Here is a 21,815-nt window from a genome sequence, read left to right as displayed (position 1 = left end):
CAGAAGTTTTAGATTCTTTATGGCCTATGCTGTGAATATTGGGCAGGAGTGAGTGCCCACTAACCCTGTATTAGGGAGGGATGGGGCCAGGGTGGCTTAGAGGCCCAATGACGTGGTGCTGGACATTGAAACCCTATTCCTTGGTTTTGGACAGATATTAAAGACTTCTGAAACACTGATCAAGTGGTGGGAACGGTGTTCCACTGATTCTTCTTGACTATTGTGTTTAACTTCATCCCGATGTTTTCCTATGAGACAAATGAGAAATACTAATATAATTTTAAAGTCGGAAAATGACATAACAAGTGTGTGTGTCAACAGCCCAGCAAGCAAGGCCCAACTCAGGAAGACAAAGTACTAACCATTTCCTCTGAAAGCAGTAAAGATCCAACTATTCAATAGCATCTGATACTAATTTTCAACACTGTACTCTGCTCTTCTCTAGAAACGAACAATGGGGCCTTCTGTTGTCTCTATTACAAAGTTCAATAAAGTTCATCCATACCATGGCACTTCAGGAAGGATGCCTTACATACCTCTATCACACATTACAAACTAATGGTTGTTAATAAAAAGGTCTTCCACTGACGTATAATCGAATATCAACTGTGTTAGAATAAACCAAAAACTAGCAAGTAAACCTGTCCAGTTCAAGGCCATTGAGGTAACATTGTAAGACTACCTCACAAATATCAATGTGATACACAAATTAATGTACTTTTCCATGAGAATACTGCTTACAGTTTTACTAAAAAGGAAGTTCTGTCAAGTGATCTTTCTGAAAGCACAGTGTAAAAATGACTCATTAGACAGTAGAGTATCATACTCTATATACTAGTGGTAAAGGTGGCGTAAAGAGAAATGGGCTAACAAGATGACTCAGCAGATAAAACTGTCACATCCAATGACTTGAGTTGGATTCCTATGACCTACAGGCAATAAAAACCGACTCCCAAAAGTTGCCTTCTGATCTCCACCCAAATGTAAAACTGTAGTCTGTGAAGCTAGCACAAAACTAGTAGTTCAATTTTTATTTGAGTATTGACACCCCCCACCCCAACAAAACAGGCAAACAGGTAAGAAAACAAGATCATAGCTGAATATAATGTGTGAATTTTGGTTTCTTTTGAGAACAAAGATAATCCTTTTAGTTTGACATTGTTTTCAGGTCACGATATTGGCTGTCTTGTACTTATATATCATCTGCTTACACCAGGAATGAAAATACTCCAAGTAATAAACTTTGAATCCAAAGTCCTAAATCTCAATTCTAATATTTCTGATCCATTTATCACATTAAAATAAGCTTTAAAAAACTCTAAACATTTCAACTCAGAATTTTTATTATTTTGATTATTATTATTATTTTTTTTGAGATAAGGTCTATGTAGTCCTGGCTGTCCTCAAACTCACAGAGACCTACCTGCTTCTGCCTCCTGAGTGCTGGGATTAAAGGTATGTGTCACCATGCCCAACCAAAATTTTTATGAATCTAACACCCATTTTATAGCACAGTATGATCTCAAAATCTAAGCTCAGGAAAATTAAAAATGACTCACAAAAGGCACTGAAGTTGGCAAAATCAGTGGTATAGTTTTCAACCGGGATTAAGCAATGTAAGTGTCTATAGAACACTACTGCCTGTGAGAAAGAAGGTGCACCAGAGAGCCAGGACCTACCTTTGTACCTTAGGGTGTGCAGCACACTCTATACAGATCTCTTGGGGCTAATGACAAGGGATAGGGGAAAGTAAACATTGTAAGCAACTGAAATGACCTCAAATTTCAAGCTTTAAATTGTAGTGTAATGCTCTTTAAATGGATTCTAAAATATGAGATATATTTGTCACGTAATCATGCTCAATGAAGTCTCAGGAAAAATTTTAAGACTAGGAAACTTCTACATTACTTAATTATCATTACACCGACAACTAAGTAAAAGCACATGGAAGTTCTGAGAAATAAAAACTGTTTTAGTTATTGCTGGTGAGTTGTCTGTGATTACTGGCATGACTCCCAATGGCTTTAATAAACTTTTTTGCCCTCACAAGAAAACGTAATTTTTTTTTTTTTTTAAATCTTCTAGCAGTGTTTTGAGCACTGCTACTAAAGTCTGAGATAGTCAGGCCCATCTGCTTCCCTGCTGTCGCACTGTTGGAATGACTAGGATTAAGTGACAAGCACAGATTTTTGCCATTGCATATCAGAAAACTGCTCCCACCCAAAGAATGAGACAACACACAATTCATCTGTTTCAGAAACAGTGGGTATGCATACAGGTACTTTAGAGCTGCTGCTAACACCACAGGTAGCCAGTCTCAATTAGAGCAACACCTCACTTGCCTAAATCAACTGAAATTTTCTCCTGAAAAGTCTGAATCATTACTACAGCCACACTTTTCAAACAACTTGGATTTGAGTTTGCTTTCATTAACTTCTTCCAAAATAGCAGAAATTTAAATTTTACTAATAACATTGTATATTCTAAAATTCTGGTACCCTCAAAGTGAGGATTAAGAAGTTATTCAGAATACATTTTTTTCATAGAATTTTTACCAATAAACATATCACCCTTCTTTTAAAAACAAAGAAGTAAGTGAGACCTAGGAGTGAGCACAATGGCTGGCTCTACAGAGCTGCAAGTCGGGCCATGTGTGCCATTTTTTGGAAGTGGCTCCCATGTGCTGGACTGTAACGACCGGGGCTGTGAAGGCCAGGGGAGGAGGTGGTGTGGCCAGGCTTGCTGGGGCTGCTACCAGCTGGACTGTTTCGCCCTGAACTGCAGCTGTGAGAGCAACCAAGATCCATCAGCTCAGTTGTGAATTTCCCCTTCAGTGCAGGACTTGGCCAACTACAGAAACCAAAAAGAGATTTGTTACCACAGAAAAGCACATCTACAGAGTAGAGATTTAAGAACAGAACAAAGACATAGGCATGACACCCATCTTACAGAGAGGAGAGGGGTACTTCTGCATCTCAAACCTGAAGATTTTCCACACAACACCCATGTGACTCCAGTTACAAAACTTGGACGCTGCCACTCCTGGTGCAGTTTGTCAGGAGCAAGCCTGGCCTACTTTTCCACTCAATGGACCTGCCTTTCTGACCACATCTACATAAACATACAGACCTGGCTTGCATTGGGAAGCTACACAGCTTAGCTTTGACACTATGAGAAAGCCACCCATGCATGATAACCCTGCCAGTCTCTACACGTCGACGTTCTGATAGTACCTTTGTCTGACCGAGGGTGAGTAACACAGGATGTTGCTTTTCCATCTGTGGACAGCTGGGTACAGGCCAGGGTCAATAGAGGCATACTCAAGAGCTGCTAAAACATCTCGATCTAGTTTTGATGGCTCTTCTCTAGAATGCAGAACAGAAAAGATGCAAGAAAAAGTAGAAACACTGAATAAAAAAGCCCACAGATTTTTGAGGTATCATTGTATATTTAACTTAAGAACTAATCTGGAGGGGCTAGAGATGGCTCAGCAGCTAAGGGTGCTTGCTGGTCTTACAGAGGACTGGAGTCTGGCTTGTAGCACCCGTATTGGAAGGCTTAAAACTACCTGTAACTTTCAGCTTCAGGGAATCTAACACTCTCTTCTGGCCTACACAGGCACTAGATATCATGTGTGGGCACGCATGCACAAAATAAGTGAAAAAAAGAAAAAAACTAATCTGGGCTGAGTATATTAATCACCAAACCACCTGTGTATCAGAAAGCCTAAACTGGAGGGAGGAATGCTGGTATGCAGAGCCAGCGCTGGTCAAGGTAAGTGCTGTATGGAAGGGTCAAGACAAGTTGGTCTTCCATTGTAGTATCATGTGCCCTCATTATTAACATGGTTTTGAGTCTTAAATTAAACAAGACAAATCAAATCATTCTGTTGGTATACCCTTCCTGGCACTTGACCAGCACAGTCCATATAGAAGACCTCGGAAGAATATTCAGAAACTACACACTCATTACAGTGCTACAAGCTTTAACTTACCCAGAAAGGAAGAGCCTCCTGGTGGGATTTCCCATGGCTGATGAGCACGCAGGTTCCAGACTAGCCTGAACTTCAGGCTGGGGGCTGTTGGGATCCAAAGACATTTCAGCCATTGCCTCTGATACTTCACTGTTGGTCCTCTCTTGGTTATTTTCAAGTCTTGATATTGCAGGAGGAGGTACCAGCGAGTCACTCCCTACTACATCCTTACTTGAAGCCAGTATCTTATTTTTATTTGGTATCTCAATAAGACTATCTCCTAGAGTCTGCAAATTCAGTTTATCAAACTCTAGAGTCAAAGCAGAAACAGGTAGTGGAAGGGCCTCTTCCCTACTGGTGGCCTCTGGTCCCCCACTTCCACCTGTGGTCCTGTGGTTCAGAGGATGACAAAGCCCATTTCTGTTGTTATGGGAGCAAGATCCAACTGAGGCTTCTCCAGGGTCCACCTTCTGTCCCAAAGGAAGGGAACTACATTCAGAGTTTTGGAATTTATTGGTTGTGGGCTGACTCTGACTTTGAGCTGTATTTTGCTGATTTTTAATTTCTTCCAAGCTAATGTCATCATCCCCATCTAGAAATGCTCCTACAGAGATGGAATTGCTGTACTTCTTTCCACTGCCTGTGAGGGCAACAAAGCAGCATATCAGAGTGCAGGATAGAGCTGGAAGGAGCCTTCATTCAATGCAAACCCTTCAACTCAAGCAAGAAATGACTAATTCAAAACCTGGTTAGGTTTTAAGACAAGGGCCCTGTGGCCAGTTTCCCACAAGGTGACTTGATAAGGCTCCAGAAATATTGTGTAGGATAAACCCATGAAATACTGCTTCATGTCTCTATTCTGCAAATGAAATATATCAACAACTTGAGACTAACACTATAGTTGCTGTAACTATGGTACATGCGTGGGACTCCTTTGACATTAACTAAGTGCTTATAGTCTCATGAAGAATAGGTTCAGAGTATATGAACCCTGGCACTGACTCCCAGGCTGGTATAGTTTCTTCCACAGCTCATGTGCACAGCCTTCACTCCAGCACTATTCTTCATATTCAAAGTTGTTTCTTAAACTCATTATGAGTGTATATGCACATAATCTCTGCCGTGAGTGTATGTGTGTGAACAAAGTGGCATGAGGCTAGAAGTCAAACCATTTTATGGAGTTATCTCTTTTACCTTTATGTGAGTTCTAAGGATTGAATTTGGGTCACCAGGCTTCTGTAGCAAGCAACTCTATCTGCTAAGCCATCTCAAGGCACTAACTTGTTTTTTTCTACATGGTGTAGATCATGTTCTTCCTCCTTCCCCACATTGTTCCAGGAAATTTAATTTGCAAAGTAAATGCTTTATAGTCCAATGGTTCAATTTTAATTTAGAAAGCTTTAAAATACATTTGTTTAACTTCTATTTTGGGGGCCCATAAGTCTAGTTATTACAAAGTTTCTACTTGACTTTAAAATTTTACTTTTTTGTTTGTTTTCTTTTTAAGACAGGGTCTCCCTACTTTATTCTCGGATTTTGTGTAGCTTAAGCTGGCCTCCAACTCACTGTACTTTTCCTGTCTCTTGCCTTCAAAATTCTAGTATAGGCATTAACTGCCACACCCAGTAAAATTTATTTATTTGAGACAGTTTCAGGCTGCCTGCCAGCCTGACCTCAAACTTACTGTGTAGCTGAGGTTTGCCTTGAACTTCTAATCCTCCCTTCTCCCTCTCAAACACTAACATTAAGGCACTGATACACTAACAAAGTTTGTATTAGTGCCTTAATGTTAGTTTAGAATATGTTTAGTTTGATTCATTTTAATACTTAAGTTTTATTTCTGATTCAGTGAAAGTTATTCTGAGGTAAAAGTAAAGTTTTACTGTACCAACAACAACTCTAAGCCAGTTCTTCTCCAGGAAGGGTGGTGCTCTACGTGGGAACAGCAGAAGCACAAGGGAGAGAGGAGGCAGGAATTCAGCTGGAGGACTTTTGTGAAGACTCTTCTTCCAGCTCCCTTCTAGTGCACTGTCAAATTGACTAGTTTTTCTTTTAACTATAAAAATGATATATGCTTGGGGCTGGAGAGATGGCTTGGTGGTTAAGAGCACTGACTGCTCTTCCAAAGAACCCTGGTTCAATTCCCAGCACCCACATGGAAATTAAAATAAAAAAAAATGATATATGGTAGTTGTAAAATGTCTGGAAAACTTTCAAGTGAGGTGCAACTAATGTTGCTATAGTCATCTTAATATTTTGAAAATTAATATTATGTGAATATACCAAATTCTATCATTTTCTTCCCCATTAACTGCACACATTGTTGTACACCACTCTATACTTGTTATCATCATTCACCATTCTTTAAAACATAATTTTAAAAGCATGTTTTTTCTAGCTAAGGATAGAACTACTTCCTCAGCCAATCCTCAACTGCAGGGTGAAGTAAGCTACGTTGAGGTTTCTCGTATAAAAGCTGTGTTGAACAAACTGCCAGCCCAGTCTGTACAGCACCTTTACTTTGGTAAGGTGGGAGCCTTTCCACACTAGGATCTTACAATCATGGCTTAGGGTGTTTTAAGGTATTTCTCCCTCACCTCCTTCTCCTCCTCCTCTTTTTTTTTTTTTTTTCCCCCCGAGACAGGGTTTCTCTGTGTACCCCTGGCTGTTCTGGAACTCACTCCTAGACTAGGTTGGTCTCAAAACTCAGATCCACCTACCTCTGCCTCCCTAGTGCTGGGATTAAAGGTGTGCACCACCACTACTCTGCTTGTTTTTACTTCTTTTAAAGTGTATTTTTCTTAGCCGGGCAGTGGTGGCGCACGCTTTTAATCCCAGCACTTAGAAGGCAGAGGCAGGCGGATCTCTGTGAGTTCAAGGCCAGCCTGGTCTACAGAGTGAGATCCAGGAAAGGCGCAAAGTACAGAGAAACCCCGTCTCGGGGGGGAAAAAAGTGCATTTTTCTTTTCCCACTTCATTCTGGGGGTATTTTTGCCTTTTTCCTTACAATATTAAAAACTTTAATAATATCTCCGTGCAACCACCCTCCTAGTGCTTGGGACTGAACTCATGGCTTTATTCATGGTAAGCACATGTTCTACCACTGAGTTATATACAACACATTAATTTTCCCTTTTTTAATGGTGCTGGTGAGTTATGACCTATTTTATGTTTTTCGTACTCAGTTTAACCTTTTCCAAGCATTCCATTAACTTGCTCAAGGCACCATAGTGACTGACAAAATACAGTGCCCAGTATTGTGGAACCTATCTTGTCCTTTTCCTGACATTACACATTGTATTCAACTATAAAGTATATCTAGGTCAGGAAACAGTATCAGACTACTTGCCAGGATGCCACATTTTTCACTTATACCTGTATACACACTTTTCTTGCTGTGATTCTGTATTTTTATGTACTTTATGTGCATATAACACAATTCATATAGCTGCATATACATATAAGTGCTCAGACACACATAGCTTTCTGTGATGCCTTTTTGTTTGTTTTTTAACACAACTATATGCATATTTTCTGACATGACTTTGAGGAAAAGATCTGCTTTTATAGTAAAAGCACATTGAAAAAGAAAAGAAAAACCCACAGATACCTCAGACCTGCACTTGCTTACCAAAAACCAAGGCTCTGTCCTGAAGGCAACCTTCATTTTCTTCTATTTCTTGTTGAGCCTTTTTGTTTATTTCCTGTTGGGTAAGGTATTCTTCTAGTCTTTGCAAGCCTTCCTGGGAAGACAGATCAATAAAACATCCCAGAAACTCCCAGTATTCAACCCAGGGGTACCCCAGCTCATGAGCTAGCTCCCTGTAAGAAATAAAACACAATTAACCAGTTGAGAAAACAGGAAAAAAACAAAAAACAAAAAAACCAAAAAAAAAAAAAAAAAAAAAACTTAGTACACAGAAATTAGCACTTAATCTTTGAAGTACCAAAACTCTAATTTTGAGTGTCTTATTTTACCCTAAACTTGAGACATTTTCTAGCACTCCCTTATTGGTAAGACCCTGCCATGTCCTTTGAGGAGCGACTCTGATATATCATTAAATGACTTTCACTCATGGAAGCCTAGTGTACACTCACTCATACCAACTTCACAGCAAAAAGTGACATGCAAAGCCTAATACATGTCCTTATTTTTGGCAAAGTCTGTGGCAGGGTCAAACTGGCACATACTTTGAAAAAAGGTTCTAACAGCTCCTAGTAAATCCATCTGGGAACTGTTAACATTTCAGTATTCACAGTTAATATTTTTCTATCATCTATCCACAACCACACAGCACACTTTGCTCAGCTGATCAGTCATGGTCCAGTAAATACCTTCCCACTCTCTCCATGCCTCGTTCTGGGTCAGACTTTCTGATGTTGTGGAAGAAGCCTGCTTTCTTTCGAGGTGGAGTTTTCCATTGCTTTCGAAAATCTTCAGCCTAAAAGAAAAAAGTGGAAGACAGGCTGTTTCATGCAGCTCACCTGAGACTCAGAACCGACACTACAGACTCAATGGCTTTCTACCACTTTACAGATTCTGCAGGCATTTCTACTATATAGCCAAGAGGGAGTATGACCTCACCGGATCAGGGGAAGGAGGGTTGGTTGTGTGACTTTTCCTAAGTAGATGTTTGTTTACAACTATTCAGGAACAATCATACAAGGGAGAGGTGCCTTTTTGTACTGGCCCATGTTGAGGGTCAGATCTGGCCCAGGATGGCCCAAGTATGAGGCCTCATCCTAAGAACAACAGGTATTGTCTACCTCCACCTCATTGGTACATGTCCCATTTCCCCTACATATATATATATGTAGCTGACATCAATCTGTCATGAATAATCCTTACTGGAATTGTATGTTTACTGTAGCTCATTTATGAGACTAACACATCACCTACTACACTAAGAAGGCATAGAATGAAGCTTTAATCCAACTGTCTGACATCCCCTACCATGCTAAGAAGGCATAGAACACAGCTCTAATCCCAACAGTCTGACATCATTTGGAACGGTTCCATTCTTGTGAATTATTTAGAAAGAAAGTTGTTTTGTGATAAGGTCTGACTATATGTATAACCCAGGCTGGTTTTCAAAGTGTGGTACTCCTGCCTCAGTCTCCCAAGAAGCTGGGATTATAGCCTGTGCCACCATAAACAGTTTATTTAGAGTTTTAAATAATAGTTTATACATTGTCAGTGAGGTACTTCACTGGAGAAAGCCATCAATTGTAAATTTGGCATATAAGAATGTATAATCTGTGATCCAGAAACTTCATCATTATAAACTTCCTGACCATCTCATGTGTGAACAGAGCTCAACTGGCTGTGGCTCAAAGAAGGACAGGTATATCATAGGAACTCAGGAATATGAAGGAAGGGGGAGAAGTTCCAAGTGTAGGAACCTCAGTCTGGAATTTGAATTTGTAAATGTGGAGCTCCCCAAGTCACAACAGACTGGTAAGGGACAAAAAGGGGCTTGCCCAGGAAAACACTACTATGTCAGGAGACCTGGGCTTCCAATACACCTTCCCTGGCTACATCATCAACAACAAAAAACACTCTAAGTCCTCCTTATCACTTCATCAGAGGTAGTCTCAGATAAAGATGGCCTTAGCCTTCCATGAGTTGATCTCCAAAACTAAAACAAAACAACAGGCTGGAGCACCAAACCCTAAAATGTAGAGATAGCCAGGACAGTCCCAAAACTTTCTTCCCTGACCACTCACCTTGGATGGACTTAGAGGCCCCACGAAAGCTCTCAGTGTCATCACAGGATCTCTGGGGCTACTTCTACAGTGGTCAGCATTAGAGGCTTCAGCTCTCTGGTCTGAGGACCACAGCTCCCCAATGACAGGAGAAGAAGTGTCTTCTGCTCTCAGAAGTGGCACATAGTAGTGACCTGAAGAGGAGATAAATGTCAGCCACAAGCTTCTACTTGTGTGGTCTCAGTGTGGGTCTGGGGGAACACTGGGATTCCGAACAATCAGTGAAGCTGCCATCCTGCTAATAAACACTTTCTTTCTTTCTTTTTTCCCCCCGAGACAGGATTTCTTTGTGTAGTTTTGGTGCCTGTCCTGGATCTCATTCTTTAGACCAGGCTGGTCTCAAACTCACAGAGAGATCTACCTGGCTCTGCCTCCCGAGTGCTGGGATTAAAGGCGTGTGCCACCGCTGCCCGGCTTAATAAACACTTTCTATTGGCTTAAATCCATGTATGAGTAGTTTTCTCTGGTAGATACCCCACAATTGAAGGAGCAAGGAATGGAGAGAGGGATGGAGGGGGAAAAAGGGAGGATAAGCGAGAGAGGACAGAGTAGGAGAGAGAGAAAGAGGAGAGCAGAGAGATGGAAAGAGAGAAGGAATATAAATGAGTATCGTACCTCCACAATCCCAGCAGGATAATGGCCAAGACGGGGTCCCCAGTTTTAAAAGGCTGAGCTGAGTTAGATAGCCTCAGAAGGGCAGAGGAGGGAGGCAGACCCAAAATACACCTTCTTAGAAAGAAACTAAAAACAAAAGCCAAATAACAAACCACAAGGGGCTCTGTGTTTCCGCTCTCTCCAACCAAAAGTGATCAGAGAAACCCGTCTCAAGGATGGGGTGAGTCCCTGAACAGTAATTAAGTAAATAGAGAGCCTAAAATTCGAACAAGAATGGGCAGTATGAAATGAAGCAAGGAGGTACAGTATTCAGGGAAAAAAAAACAATGGATAATTTCAACAGGCTCTAAGGGGAGTTCATAACTACTTTTTCAGAACTTGGGAAAGCAGAAAAACCTCTGCTGTACTGCCCCAAGTTCACTCTTACAAAGGGCTTTCCATGCCAGGTATTGAGTCCACAACTCACCCATTAAGTATTCTCTAATCCTTTCTTTCAGTTCTACAGATTTGTTTTTGCTTCTTTCACAAATTACCTATTTAAACAAAACAGACAAATTGAACATTCTAAATATTACTATATTACATTTCCTGTCAAATAAAATCTTTTTAAAGTTTAAATCCAGTAGGATAGTATCTTTAAATTTTTTATTATTTATTATGTATATCGGTATATGTTTTATCTCTCTCTCTCTCTCTCTCTCTCTCTCTCTCTCTCTCTCTCTCTCTCTCTCTCTCTGTGTGTGTGTGTGTGTGTGTGTGTGTGTGTGTGTGTAGTGTGTGTGATGTAAGTATAGATGCCCCAGAGGTCAGAAGAGGGTGTTGGTTTCTCTGGAGCTGGAGTTGCAGGTAGCAGTGAGTCATCCAACCTGGGTGCTGGGAATGGAGAACTCCAGTCTTCTGTAAGAGCAGTAAGTGTTCTTAACCACTGAACTACCTCTCCAGCCCTAGGATTATCTTAACACCAAAAATTTCACAAAACTCATACTCAGAAAACCTGTGCTAGGGGGCTAGAGAAATGGCTCAGTGGTTAAGAGCACTGGATGCTCTTTCAGAGAACTTGGGTTCAATTTCCATCAACATGTCTGTAACTCCAATTTCAGGGGATCTGACACTCTCGTGGCCTCCACAGGCACAAGGCATGAGTGTGGTATAGACAAATATCCAGGCAAAACACCCACACACATAAAAATAAGCAAACAACAAAAAAGAGAAATGAAAAGAAAACCTGTGTTCAATAGCACAGCCTATTCTATAAAAATCACTATAAAAGCCCATTGAAACAGGGCAAGAAAACACTCTAGCAACATGGTAAACTTTATTTATCTTTACACAACTTTTATTTCCCATTTTCTGCAAGAAAAAAAACCTTAAAAGTATAAATATCAAGTTTAATAAAAAGTATATCATGTATATATATATATATATATATATAATATCAAGTATAAATATAAATACACATGGACATGCTGACAGTTTCTCAGCTGGAGTTTTACAGTATGCAAGTACACCCTCTCTATATAAATTTTTGCTGTTGGATATCTGAACTCAAATAGAGCTACTACATCATATAGAATTTGTGGCTACTGGAATCAACTTTCTGAACCACTGGGTAATTACAACACTAATAATATAGAAAAGCAATTACTTTCAAATAAAAAATAACAACAAGAAACCCCATAAATTACCACCTTGTGAAAGAACTAAAATTGTGGGCTCAGTTGCAGAGGGCTTGCCTTGCATATTGAGACCCTAGGTGCTGTTCCTAACATTGCATATATACACACACAATAGTCATGAGTTTTAGGTTGGTTATCAGAAAATTGTTTTAAAAAAATACAGATTAAAAATACTATTTTTTGGGCTGGAGAGATGGCTCAGCGGTTAAGAGCACTGACTGCTCTTCCAGAGGTCCTGAGTTCAATTCCCAGCAACCACATGGTGGCTCACAACCATCTGTAATGAGATCTAGCGCCCTCTTCTGGCCTGCAGGCAAACATGCTGTATACATAATAAATAAATAAATCTTTAAAAAAAAAAAAGATATTTAAAAAAAAAAACCAAAACAATTTTTCTGTAAATTTTTTTTTAATTTTTTTTAATTTTCGTTCTCCCTTCCACTCCTTAATACCAGGCCTTATTCATGTCAGGGAAGTTTTCCACTGACTGGGGTACATGAGTGTTAGAAAATGTAATAGCTAAGGGGCCTGAGACTAAGGAAGACACTCTCACTAGATGAGTGTAGTAGATCTCGGTCAGCCAGCAGCATCTAATGTTTGATCCTTAAATTAGCATTTCGGTTCTTATTAGAGCTAGGTCTGTCTTTATAGCACAAGCACACGATGCAATGTAGCACATTTTGTTCTACTGCTAAGGAACACAAAAAAGCTTGCTTCACTAGGCATGAATGCAGCAGTATGTATAACAGCTTCCTATCTGTTATACAATGAGTTGAACACATCAGCTGCTTTCAGCCTTACAGTCATCATCACTACTACCACTATAACCATCATTCCTTACCACCTACAGCCATCATTATGACCACCACCCCTGCCTTCTTTTGAACTTGGTTGGCTAATATGTTTAGAAGGAACATGGTAAGACTGAATTGCTCAGAACACTGATGGCCAGTTTCGGTAAAATCAGCAAGACTAGGTTAGCTCATTCCTTCTTGGCTCTATAGATACGCTGCTTTCACAGAGTACATCATGCTCAGCAGCCAGCATTCTAAATATACCCACAATGTAAACACAACTCAGTTACTTGTGATTTCACTAGCTACAATCACAGAATACAAATTTATATATTTTCATTTTTAACAAAAGACAGTAACTGCAATTTAAAAGTTACTTACGTCTTCAGGTGTTTTACCACATTTATTCTTTGGATTTTTCACAATCAAAGGGTGTGAAGAAAGCACATTGACTACATCCACATTCCCAAATTTACAAGCAAAATGCAATGGTGTATCAAAGCCCTAGAAAAGGTAGAGAAGAAGCACAATTGCTTAGTCAAACTATTAACATGGTTGCTCTACAGTGAAAGTAGGTATTTATTTTAAAAAGTGCTTCTCAACCTTCCTAATGGTGTAACCCTTTAATATAGTTCCTCATGTTGTGGTGACCCCCAACCATAAAATTATTTTTGTTGCTACTTCATAACTGTACTTTTGCTACTGTTATGAATCATAATGTAAATATTTGTGTTTTCTGATAGTTTTAGGTGACTCTGGGGTCAAGACCACAGGTGGAGAACCACTGATTTAAAACAAAACCACAAAGCTGGACACCAAGCCTGATGGCCCGAGTTCAATCCCCAGGTGGAGAAAGGGAACTGTGTCCTGTGACATCCACATGCCAAGGGCCCCTTCTCACCAGTGACACCCCCCTGCTCCCCCTAAATAAATAAATACGTAATAAAAAATGTGCTTTGAGCCAGGGTCTCACCATGTAGTCCTAGCTAGCCTAGAATTCCCTATGTAGACCACACTGGCCCTCAAACTCAGATCCTGCCTGCCTCTGCCACCTGAGTGCTGGAATTAAAGGTATGAGCAACCTTATCTAGCAATAAAAAAATTTTTAACAAAAAAAAATTAAAAAGCCTCAGGCCTATGTGACAACACTTGACAAGTGAAGGCAGAAGAATCTGGAATTGAAGGTCATTCTTTGTTATATAGTGAGTTTGCAGCCAGCCTGGATTACATAAAATCCTGTCCAAAACACACACACACACACACACACACACACACACACACAAAAAAAAAAAAAAAAAAAAACAACAACAACAACAAAAAAACACCAAACCATTGTTTTTATAGTTGGCAAAAGTACTAGGCATGCTAGCATATAGTCATTGTATGCCAGGCCCTGAGCCTGGCACAGTAATATGTCACTATTTATTTGATGTTAAGTGACAGGTCCCAAGGAGGGCATGTAAAATCAAAGGCTTAACTTTAGTAATTTGGGACCCATTATATAGTCATTGAACCAATGCTCTAAAAGTGATTAAATCAGCTGGGCATGGTAGAACTTTCCTCTATAACTCCAACATTTCAGAAGTCGAAACATAAAACGGACAAATGAGGCTTATGGCTGATGTCTAAGGTGAGGGTAATGTTTTGTGACTAAGCCCTGATTCTGTGGGATCTCACTCAGTACCACCAGAACTGGGGTAGAGACCATCCAGCTGGAGTCTCCTACACAATTCTGGTATCAGATGTGTTTGAGAATATGGTGGGAGAAATTTGACTTTATTTATTTATTCTTATAGTTGTTTTTAAATCTATTTCTGTAATTTTGCTTAGGTGACTATCTCTTTAGTTTCCCAATTTACTTCTTCTATCTTAAGTTATCTTTAATTTCACCGGGGCCATGGTGGTGCATGCCTTTAATTCCAGCACTCGGGAGGCAGAGCCAGGCAGATCTCTGTGAGTTTGAGGCCAGCCTGGTCTACAGAGTGAGATCCAGGACAGGCACCAAAACTACACAGAGAAACCCTGTCTCAAAAAACAAAAACAAACAAATAAAAAAGTTATCTTTAATTTCCTTCCCTATTTATTGTTTGAGACACAGGTTGTATTTTTGCTGCTACTGGACTCAACTTCTAAGTCCCTGGATAATTCTAACAGTAATATGTTAGAAACAACAGAAAAGCAGTAACTTTCAAATAAAAACAAAATAAGAACAGCAACAAAAACTCCCATAAATTACCACCTTGTGAAAGAAACTAAAGTTGTGGGCTCAGTGGTAGAGAGCTTGCCTAGCATATTTGAGACACTAGATTCTGTTTCCAGAATTGTGTATATGCACACACAGGAGTCTTAGGCTGGCTACCAGAAATCACTTAAAAAAAATACACATCAAACTGAATTTTTCTGTTGTAAAATTTTACTCCTATCTTTCTTCTCATTTTGTAAACCAAGTTGGTCTCGAAATTACAATTCTCCTGCCTCTGCCTCTCTAGTGCTTTCTTTTATTCTTCCCCTGGTTTCCTAAACTCCTAGATTTCTGAGAGATTAGTTCTTGGTTCTAACCTATCATTGCATTCTCCTTCATATAAACAAATTCCTGTGTCTCAAATCCTTACTGAAGACTTAAACAACAACTAAAAGATGCCTTTGAAAATTAAAAAAAAAAATCTTTTATTTAAAAATTTTACTTACTTATTTAATGCATACACTGTGTGCACAGGTGCCTATAGAGCTCAGCAGATAACCTGTAGGATTCTTTCCTTTTACCATACAGGTGCCAGGGGTTAAACTAAGGTTGTAGGTCTGCAGGCACAAGCTCCTTTCCCTGTTGAACCATCTCACTAGTCCAGTTTTTTTTTTTTTTTTTTTTTCTTTCTTAGTGGTGCTAGGGATCAAACAAAGCCTTACACATGCTAGGTAAGCACTCTTAACAAACTTTTTTGGCATTCTTTCTAATGACAGCCTAGTTGACACCTTTCTTGAAAGAACCCAGGCCACCTCCTAGAGTACTCCACCTACCTACATTCTGACTGTAAGTTTGGCTGATAGCAGCCAGAGGCTCTTTCACTCTCTACCTATGGGATCTCTTAATTGAGTGTTACTTTCATAACCACAAATTTCTTGGATTTTTGTTGTTATTTTAATTATTTTATGTGTGTGGGTGTTTTGCCTGCAATTATGTCTGTGCACAACCTGTGACATGTATTCCTGGTGCCCAGGGAAGTCAGATCCCATGGAACCAGAGTTACAAATGTTCATAAACTGCCATATAGATGCTGGGAATTGAACCCAGGTCCTCTAGAGAACAGCCAATGCTCTCAACTTCAGAACCATGTGTTGGTTTATTTTATTTGTTTATTTATTTATTTGGTTTTCCAAGACAGGGTTTCTCTGTGTAGCTTTGCGCCTTTCCTGGAACTTGCTTGTAGACCAGGCTGGCCTCAAACTCAGAGATCCGCCTGCCTCTGCCTCCCGAGTGCTGAGATTAAAGGTGTGCGTCACCACCCAGCAAGGTTTGATTTAATATACAGTCTCATATAGCACAAACTAGCCTTAAACTCACTGTGTAGTCAAAGACGACCTTAAACCTCTAATCCTCTTGCTTTCATTTCCCAAGTGCTAAAATTACAGGAACATACCACCAGTTTTCTATGCTGCTGGTGACCTAACTAGGACTAGCAGACAATAAAGCAGGCACTCTACCTCTTGAGCTACATGCCCCTCCCACCCACAGCCCCCTTGTGTAACAGTTTCCTCTGAGATAGAAACATTCCACCTACAGGGAAGCTCTTTTAAACAGGAAGGCAAACTCAAAATAGCGTTAGGAAGTCCCTGAAACTGACCAGATTCCTTAGGCTCCTTACTGCTGGAGTAAACAATAAAAGCAGAGAGTAGCCCTCAGACTGAAGGAAGCTGAGCACAAAGAAAACTCGGAGACAGACCATGTGGTGGTTTGAGTAAGAATGGTCCCTCAAAAGTGCATAGATTTGAATACTTGGTCACCAGGGAGAGGCATTCACTATTAGGAGGTGTGGCCATGCTGGAGTAAGTATGGCCTTGATGTTACTAGGGGTGGGATTTGGGGTTTCTGTAGCCCTAGCCAGGCCCACCAGCTCTCTCTCTTCCTGTTGGTTGTGGATGGAGATGTAGAACTCTCAAGCTATTTCTCCAGCACCACGTCTGCCCATAAGCTGCCATGTTCCCTGCCATGATGACAATGGACTAAACCTCTGAACTGTAAGCAAGCACCAATTAAGTGCTTTCCTTTATGTGTTGCTATGGTCATGGTGTCTCTTCACAGCAATAGAATACTAGGACAGAAGTTCGTAACATGGACTGGGGTATTGCTGTGATAGGCCTGACCAACCCCCCCCCTCCACGCCCCCCCCTCCCCAAGACAGTTTCTCTGAGTAGCCTTGGCTTTCAAGGCACCCACTCTGTAGACCAGGCTGGCCTTAAACGCAAGAGATTCTTCTTCCTCCACCTTCCAAGTGCTGGGGTTAAAGGCATGTACCATCATCACCCCTGACCAAGCTTTGTTTGGGCACTTTTAAGCTTAAATGGGCCATCCTAGTCAGGAGCATGGACAACAGTGTTGCTGAGGGTGATTTGAACTGCGAGGGCCCAGCTCAGGAAGTTTCTGAGGGGAAGAAAATTATATATGGCCCAGAAACCATTCTTGTAATATTTTGGCAAAAATGTGGCTGCTTTTTGCCCTTGTCCAAAAAAATCTGCCTGAAGAGTTTTGGATTAATGACATTGGCAGAGAAGATTTCAGGGCAGCCTAGTTGACTCTGTTGTGTTATTAATGGTGACTCTTATGCAGATCTATAATGAAAAAGAATTAAATTGGTTGAGGAAAACTACAAAATATACCGTTTGAGGAGAAATGGAGCACCAAGAAGTGTAACAGAGCTAAGTCCAGCTTGCAAGGAGATAAAAAGTTTAAAGAAAAGCCTGATCCTAAATGGACTAAAGGGAGTGGTGACCCCACAGAAAGACCCCACCCATCTAAGCTTCCAACTTGTGAAAAAGAATTAAAGAAAAGCTTTAATCCCTGCACTCTGGAGGCAGAGGCAAATGGATCTCTGGGTTTGAGGCCAGCCTGGTATACTGAATGAGTTCCAGGAGAGCCAACCTTAGGCAGAGAAGGAAACCATCAAAAACAGAAAGCTGGTGGAAATGTATTTGAACTAGGGGGCCATGTCTCATCTAGCAAGCAGAAGAACCTGGCAGCTTTGACCATGTGTTCTGGCTTTAGAGTCAGGGATGTAAGAAAGGAGTTGTGGAATCTCCCTCCATGGCTAAACTGCTAAGGTCAGGCAGATGTCAGGGGTATCCCTGCATGGAGACCCAAGAAGCTATTGTGTGAAGCTATGAAGGTGAAGCCTGGATTGCTTTGGAAACCATAAGATGTTGGAGATACCAACCTGTGGGATACCTGTCAAGGAAAGCTGCAGCCCAGGTTCGACCAGCCCAAGAAAGAGAAACAAAAAGTTTTACAGTCAACAAAACTTAATGGAGCTGGACATCTGAGGAGCACTTTGACATTAGACATGGAGATGCAGAATTTGGAGTTTGCCCTGCTGGTTTCTGGTCTTGTTTCAATCCAGTATTTCCTCTCTATGCTCCCTTTCCTCCCTTTTGGAATGGTAATGTATATTTTGTGTATGTTAAAAGTATGTGATCTGCTTTTTGTTTTTTATTTTACAGAGATTACAGTTAAGCGATAGCCCTGAGTCTCCAAAAAGACTTTGAACTTTGGACTTTTGAACAGTGTTGAGAATGTTATAAGCTATGGGGATTTTTGAAATTGGACTAAATGAATTTTTGCATTATGATATGGCTACAAGTCTATGGGGGCCAGGGAGTGAAATGTGGTTTGAATAGGAATGGCTCCCTATATATAAGAGTTGCCATGGTCATGGTGTCTCTTCACAGCAATAGAAAATTAGGACAGACCAGCTGCCTGGAAAAAGCAGAAACCAACAGAGCTGCCTGGAAGAAGTTTAGATTAACAGAGGTACCCAGTAAGGGTACTTTCTAACCTGTTGAGTTGCCTACAGGCTGTGCAGTGTGCTCCAGGTTCCCAGCTTTGTGAGCTATCAGTTATGTTAGGGTGGTCCTTGGTGATGTAACTGTCTTTGAGTCATTTCTGCTCCTGTAAGTAACCTCTTACCTATATACCTATAAGTAACCCTAATGAAACTCATTGGTGGAGTTGGGGATTTAGCTCAGTGGTAGAGCGCTAGCTAGACAAGCAAGGCCCTGGGTTTGGTCCTCAGCTCTCAAAACAAAACAAAACAAAACAAAGCAAAAAAAAAAAAAAAAACCCTCATTGGTTCACCAAGTTGGACTTTGGTGGTATCTGTACTTTGGTCTGTCATGAGTTGGCTAGCTGGAGTTCCCAACATGTGTGTTGCATCTCCCAAAGAAATGTTTTGTTGTGTAATACCTCCATAACCATCTTTCTCTCTAAGTCAATAAGCATTTGTGTCTTCCTAATATTTCACAAGCCTTGCACACTGATGTAGCATAGAGAAATAAATACTCCTACATATCAGAAACCTAAACCTCCAGCGGACAGACTAATGAGGGATGCTCACCACTTTGTCAGGAGTATTCAGATAAAGGTCAACAATGTAGAGGATGCGCTTCTTCAGCATGTCCATTTTATCATCTGGATACATCAGACGCATAAACTCAGGGTTCTCCAGAGTCTCTAACATCATCTGGCACATAGAAGCCTGATTCTCTTTGGCAGCAACATGCATGACATTGTACCTACATCCCTCCTAAAAGAAAGGATGAATTTTGTGTTTGTTAAAACACTGAGCTTCATGTTTGTTAAAACACAGGGTCACTGGTCAGGAACAGTGACTAGGAGTGATGCTGAAGGCATACTTACTTGCACAATCGTTGGGTTGTCCCCAGAACCAATTAGATATCGGGGATTATTCCAGATAAGATCAGAAAAGGTGTCTTCTTCCCCTTTCTCAACAGCTTTCCGAAGCTTGGCAGTGAGGTCCTGTGTACGGGGATTTTTATAACTGTTTGCTCGTTCTTTGTTTACTGATTCTGATTCAGCCAGGCACAAACCATCTGCTATTAAGAGACAGAATTGAAAAACACCATCTCACAAATATTTTCTTCTCACTTAGTCCGCTGTGGTGAAAGGCTTTAGGAGCTCTTGGGAGTGATGGGTAAGAAATGACAATGGTACAGAGCATACCACAGTACTAATGCAGTGCTGAGCTCAATTAGATGGCTGAAGATTGATTGAAGACTGAAATTAAGACATCATTTTGTGTGCTTTTTTTTTTTTTTGAAGCAGGGTCAAAATGTGTAGCTCAGGCTGGTTCCAAACTTATAGAGCACATGTGCTTCCCAAGTGCTGGCAGTAAGAGCATACACTATCATGCCTAGCCATTTAGTGTACTTTGAAGATAAGTCAAGAAACTGAGTGTGGTGGTTCAAACCTAGAATCCTAGTATTCAGGGGGTTGAGACAGAAGGACTGCAAGTTCAAGGTCAGCTTGGCTTGACATGATTATTAAGACCTTTTCTCAAAAACCTAAAAATGTCAATTCTGTTAAGTGGACAAGGGATTAGCAGCAACTACAATTCTCTTAAAAAAAAAAAAGAAGAGTTCTACTCATAGCTTCTAAAGGTTTAATCAAAACCTGATAGCTTCTTGAAAAAATTTCTTGCATGGGCACTTTCCCAAGCTGAAAGGAGAGACACCTAAGTAAAGGAAGAGTAGAGGGCAGTAGACAGGTCCTCAAATGAAAGACAGCAGTCCACCTTAAACAACTGCAGGGAGAGGGATGTGAATCATGGTCAAGCCTCTCCAAATGGGCTTCTGGCTCTGAGTCATATAGTGGGCGTAGATTTCTAGCTCTCACAGGGAGACTGATTCTTGCAGATCCTACAAGTAGGTGTACCTTCAGGTGGAAACACAGATTGTTGTCAGCATCAAAATATCCACACTCAAACAAGCAACAGCTAGAGCCACAAGAAGACAGAAGGTGTTCCCTTTGCTGCTTCTGTAGTCCACATGCTAAGACTCGGCTCATCAGCTTCAGGGCCTACTAGCACCAGACTCCATTCACCTTTATGTCCTCAAACCTTCCCAGGGCAGCTCCCTAGTCCTTTTCTCTTTTGTTGGTCCACTGTAGGGCCCCTCAGCTCTCCACCTCCTCCTACACCAGATTTATCTCACAGATGAAGAAATATCAAAGAAAGAGAATAATAGTGGCAAATAATAGTAATGACAAGAAGTCCGGCATGGCTTACCTTTCAACCCATCACTGCCAAAGACTGGCACTGCCTTCACAGGAGACAGTAAAGACGAAGTTTTGTTAGGAGAAGGGAAATAATCACATACTCCTCTAGCAAATTTCTCAGCATCTTCTCTTGTTGTAAAAGCTTTAAACCGGGACCCTTTGATCAATTTGACAGCTTGCAATGCTTCCTTTTTATCTTCATAAACATGGATCCTTTCTGGGTATGAAAGTAACAAGGGAAAATTAAGAGATGAATAGTTCGAACACTGTATTAATTGTATCCAGAGTTCAACAGTCAATTTAAATTTGTTAACAAATCTCTTGGTTTCACCTTCATGTTCCCAGTTCAGATTTTCAATCTTTTATAAGAAATACCTTTTAGGATTAAAAAAAAGTTGTGTATGTATGAGTGTATAATTTTGTGACTGTATGCATATGAGTATCCTTGGAGGCCTAAAGAGGATCAGATCCCCTGGACCTGGTGTTATAGGTAGGTTATGAACCACCTAACATGTGAGCTGGGATAAGTCCTCTTAATCACTGAGCCATCTTTCTACCCACTCCCCATATTTTATCCCTTTTTTGGTTTTTCGAGACAGGGTTTCTCTCTGTGTAGCTTTGGAGCCTGTCCTGGAACTCACTCTGTAGACCATGCTGGCCTTGAGCTCACAGAAATCCACTTGCCTCTCCCACCACCCCCAATACTGAGA

General features: G+C 40.7%; 1 protein-coding gene across 2 annotated transcripts in view; it reads right to left on the bottom strand.

Annotated features, from left to right (window-relative positions):
- Positions 1–1,016: 1,016 nt before the first annotated feature.
- Ankle2 (ankyrin repeat and LEM domain containing 2) overlaps positions 1,017–21,815 on the bottom strand; it is a 38,565-nt gene continuing 17,766 nt past the window's right edge. The window contains exons 3-13 of one of the 2 annotated variants that reach the window (XM_006984088.4): positions 21,116–21,322; positions 19,729–19,922; positions 19,427–19,615; positions 13,206–13,328; positions 10,821–10,887; positions 9,701–9,873; positions 8,309–8,415; positions 7,605–7,795; positions 3,995–4,613; positions 3,234–3,365; positions 1,017–2,850 (exon numbers count right to left, since the gene is read on the bottom strand). In XM_006984088.4, coding sequence (XP_006984150.1) covers positions 2,628–2,850; positions 3,234–3,365; positions 3,995–4,613; positions 7,605–7,795; positions 8,309–8,415; positions 9,701–9,873; positions 10,821–10,887; positions 13,206–13,328; positions 19,427–19,615; positions 19,729–19,922; positions 21,116–21,322 — 2,225 coding nt within the window. In that variant the 3' untranslated portion in view covers positions 1,017–2,627. Of the gene's footprint in view, positions 2,851–3,233; positions 3,366–3,994; positions 4,614–7,604; positions 7,796–8,308; positions 8,416–9,700; positions 9,874–10,820; positions 10,888–13,205; positions 13,329–19,426; positions 19,616–19,728; positions 19,926–21,115; positions 21,323–21,815 lie in introns of both variants that reach the window. The other variant, XM_006984087.4, reaches the window with a different exon arrangement.

Source organism: Peromyscus maniculatus, chromosome 23 (assembly GCF_049852395.1).
Source record: "Peromyscus maniculatus bairdii isolate BWxNUB_F1_BW_parent chromosome 23, HU_Pman_BW_mat_3.1, whole genome shotgun sequence".
In the NCBI taxonomy this organism is placed as follows: Eukaryota; Metazoa; Chordata; class Mammalia; order Rodentia; family Cricetidae; genus Peromyscus; species Peromyscus maniculatus.
Note: the sequence above shows the minus strand (reverse complement) of the source record. Positions and strands in the feature narration are given on the sequence as shown.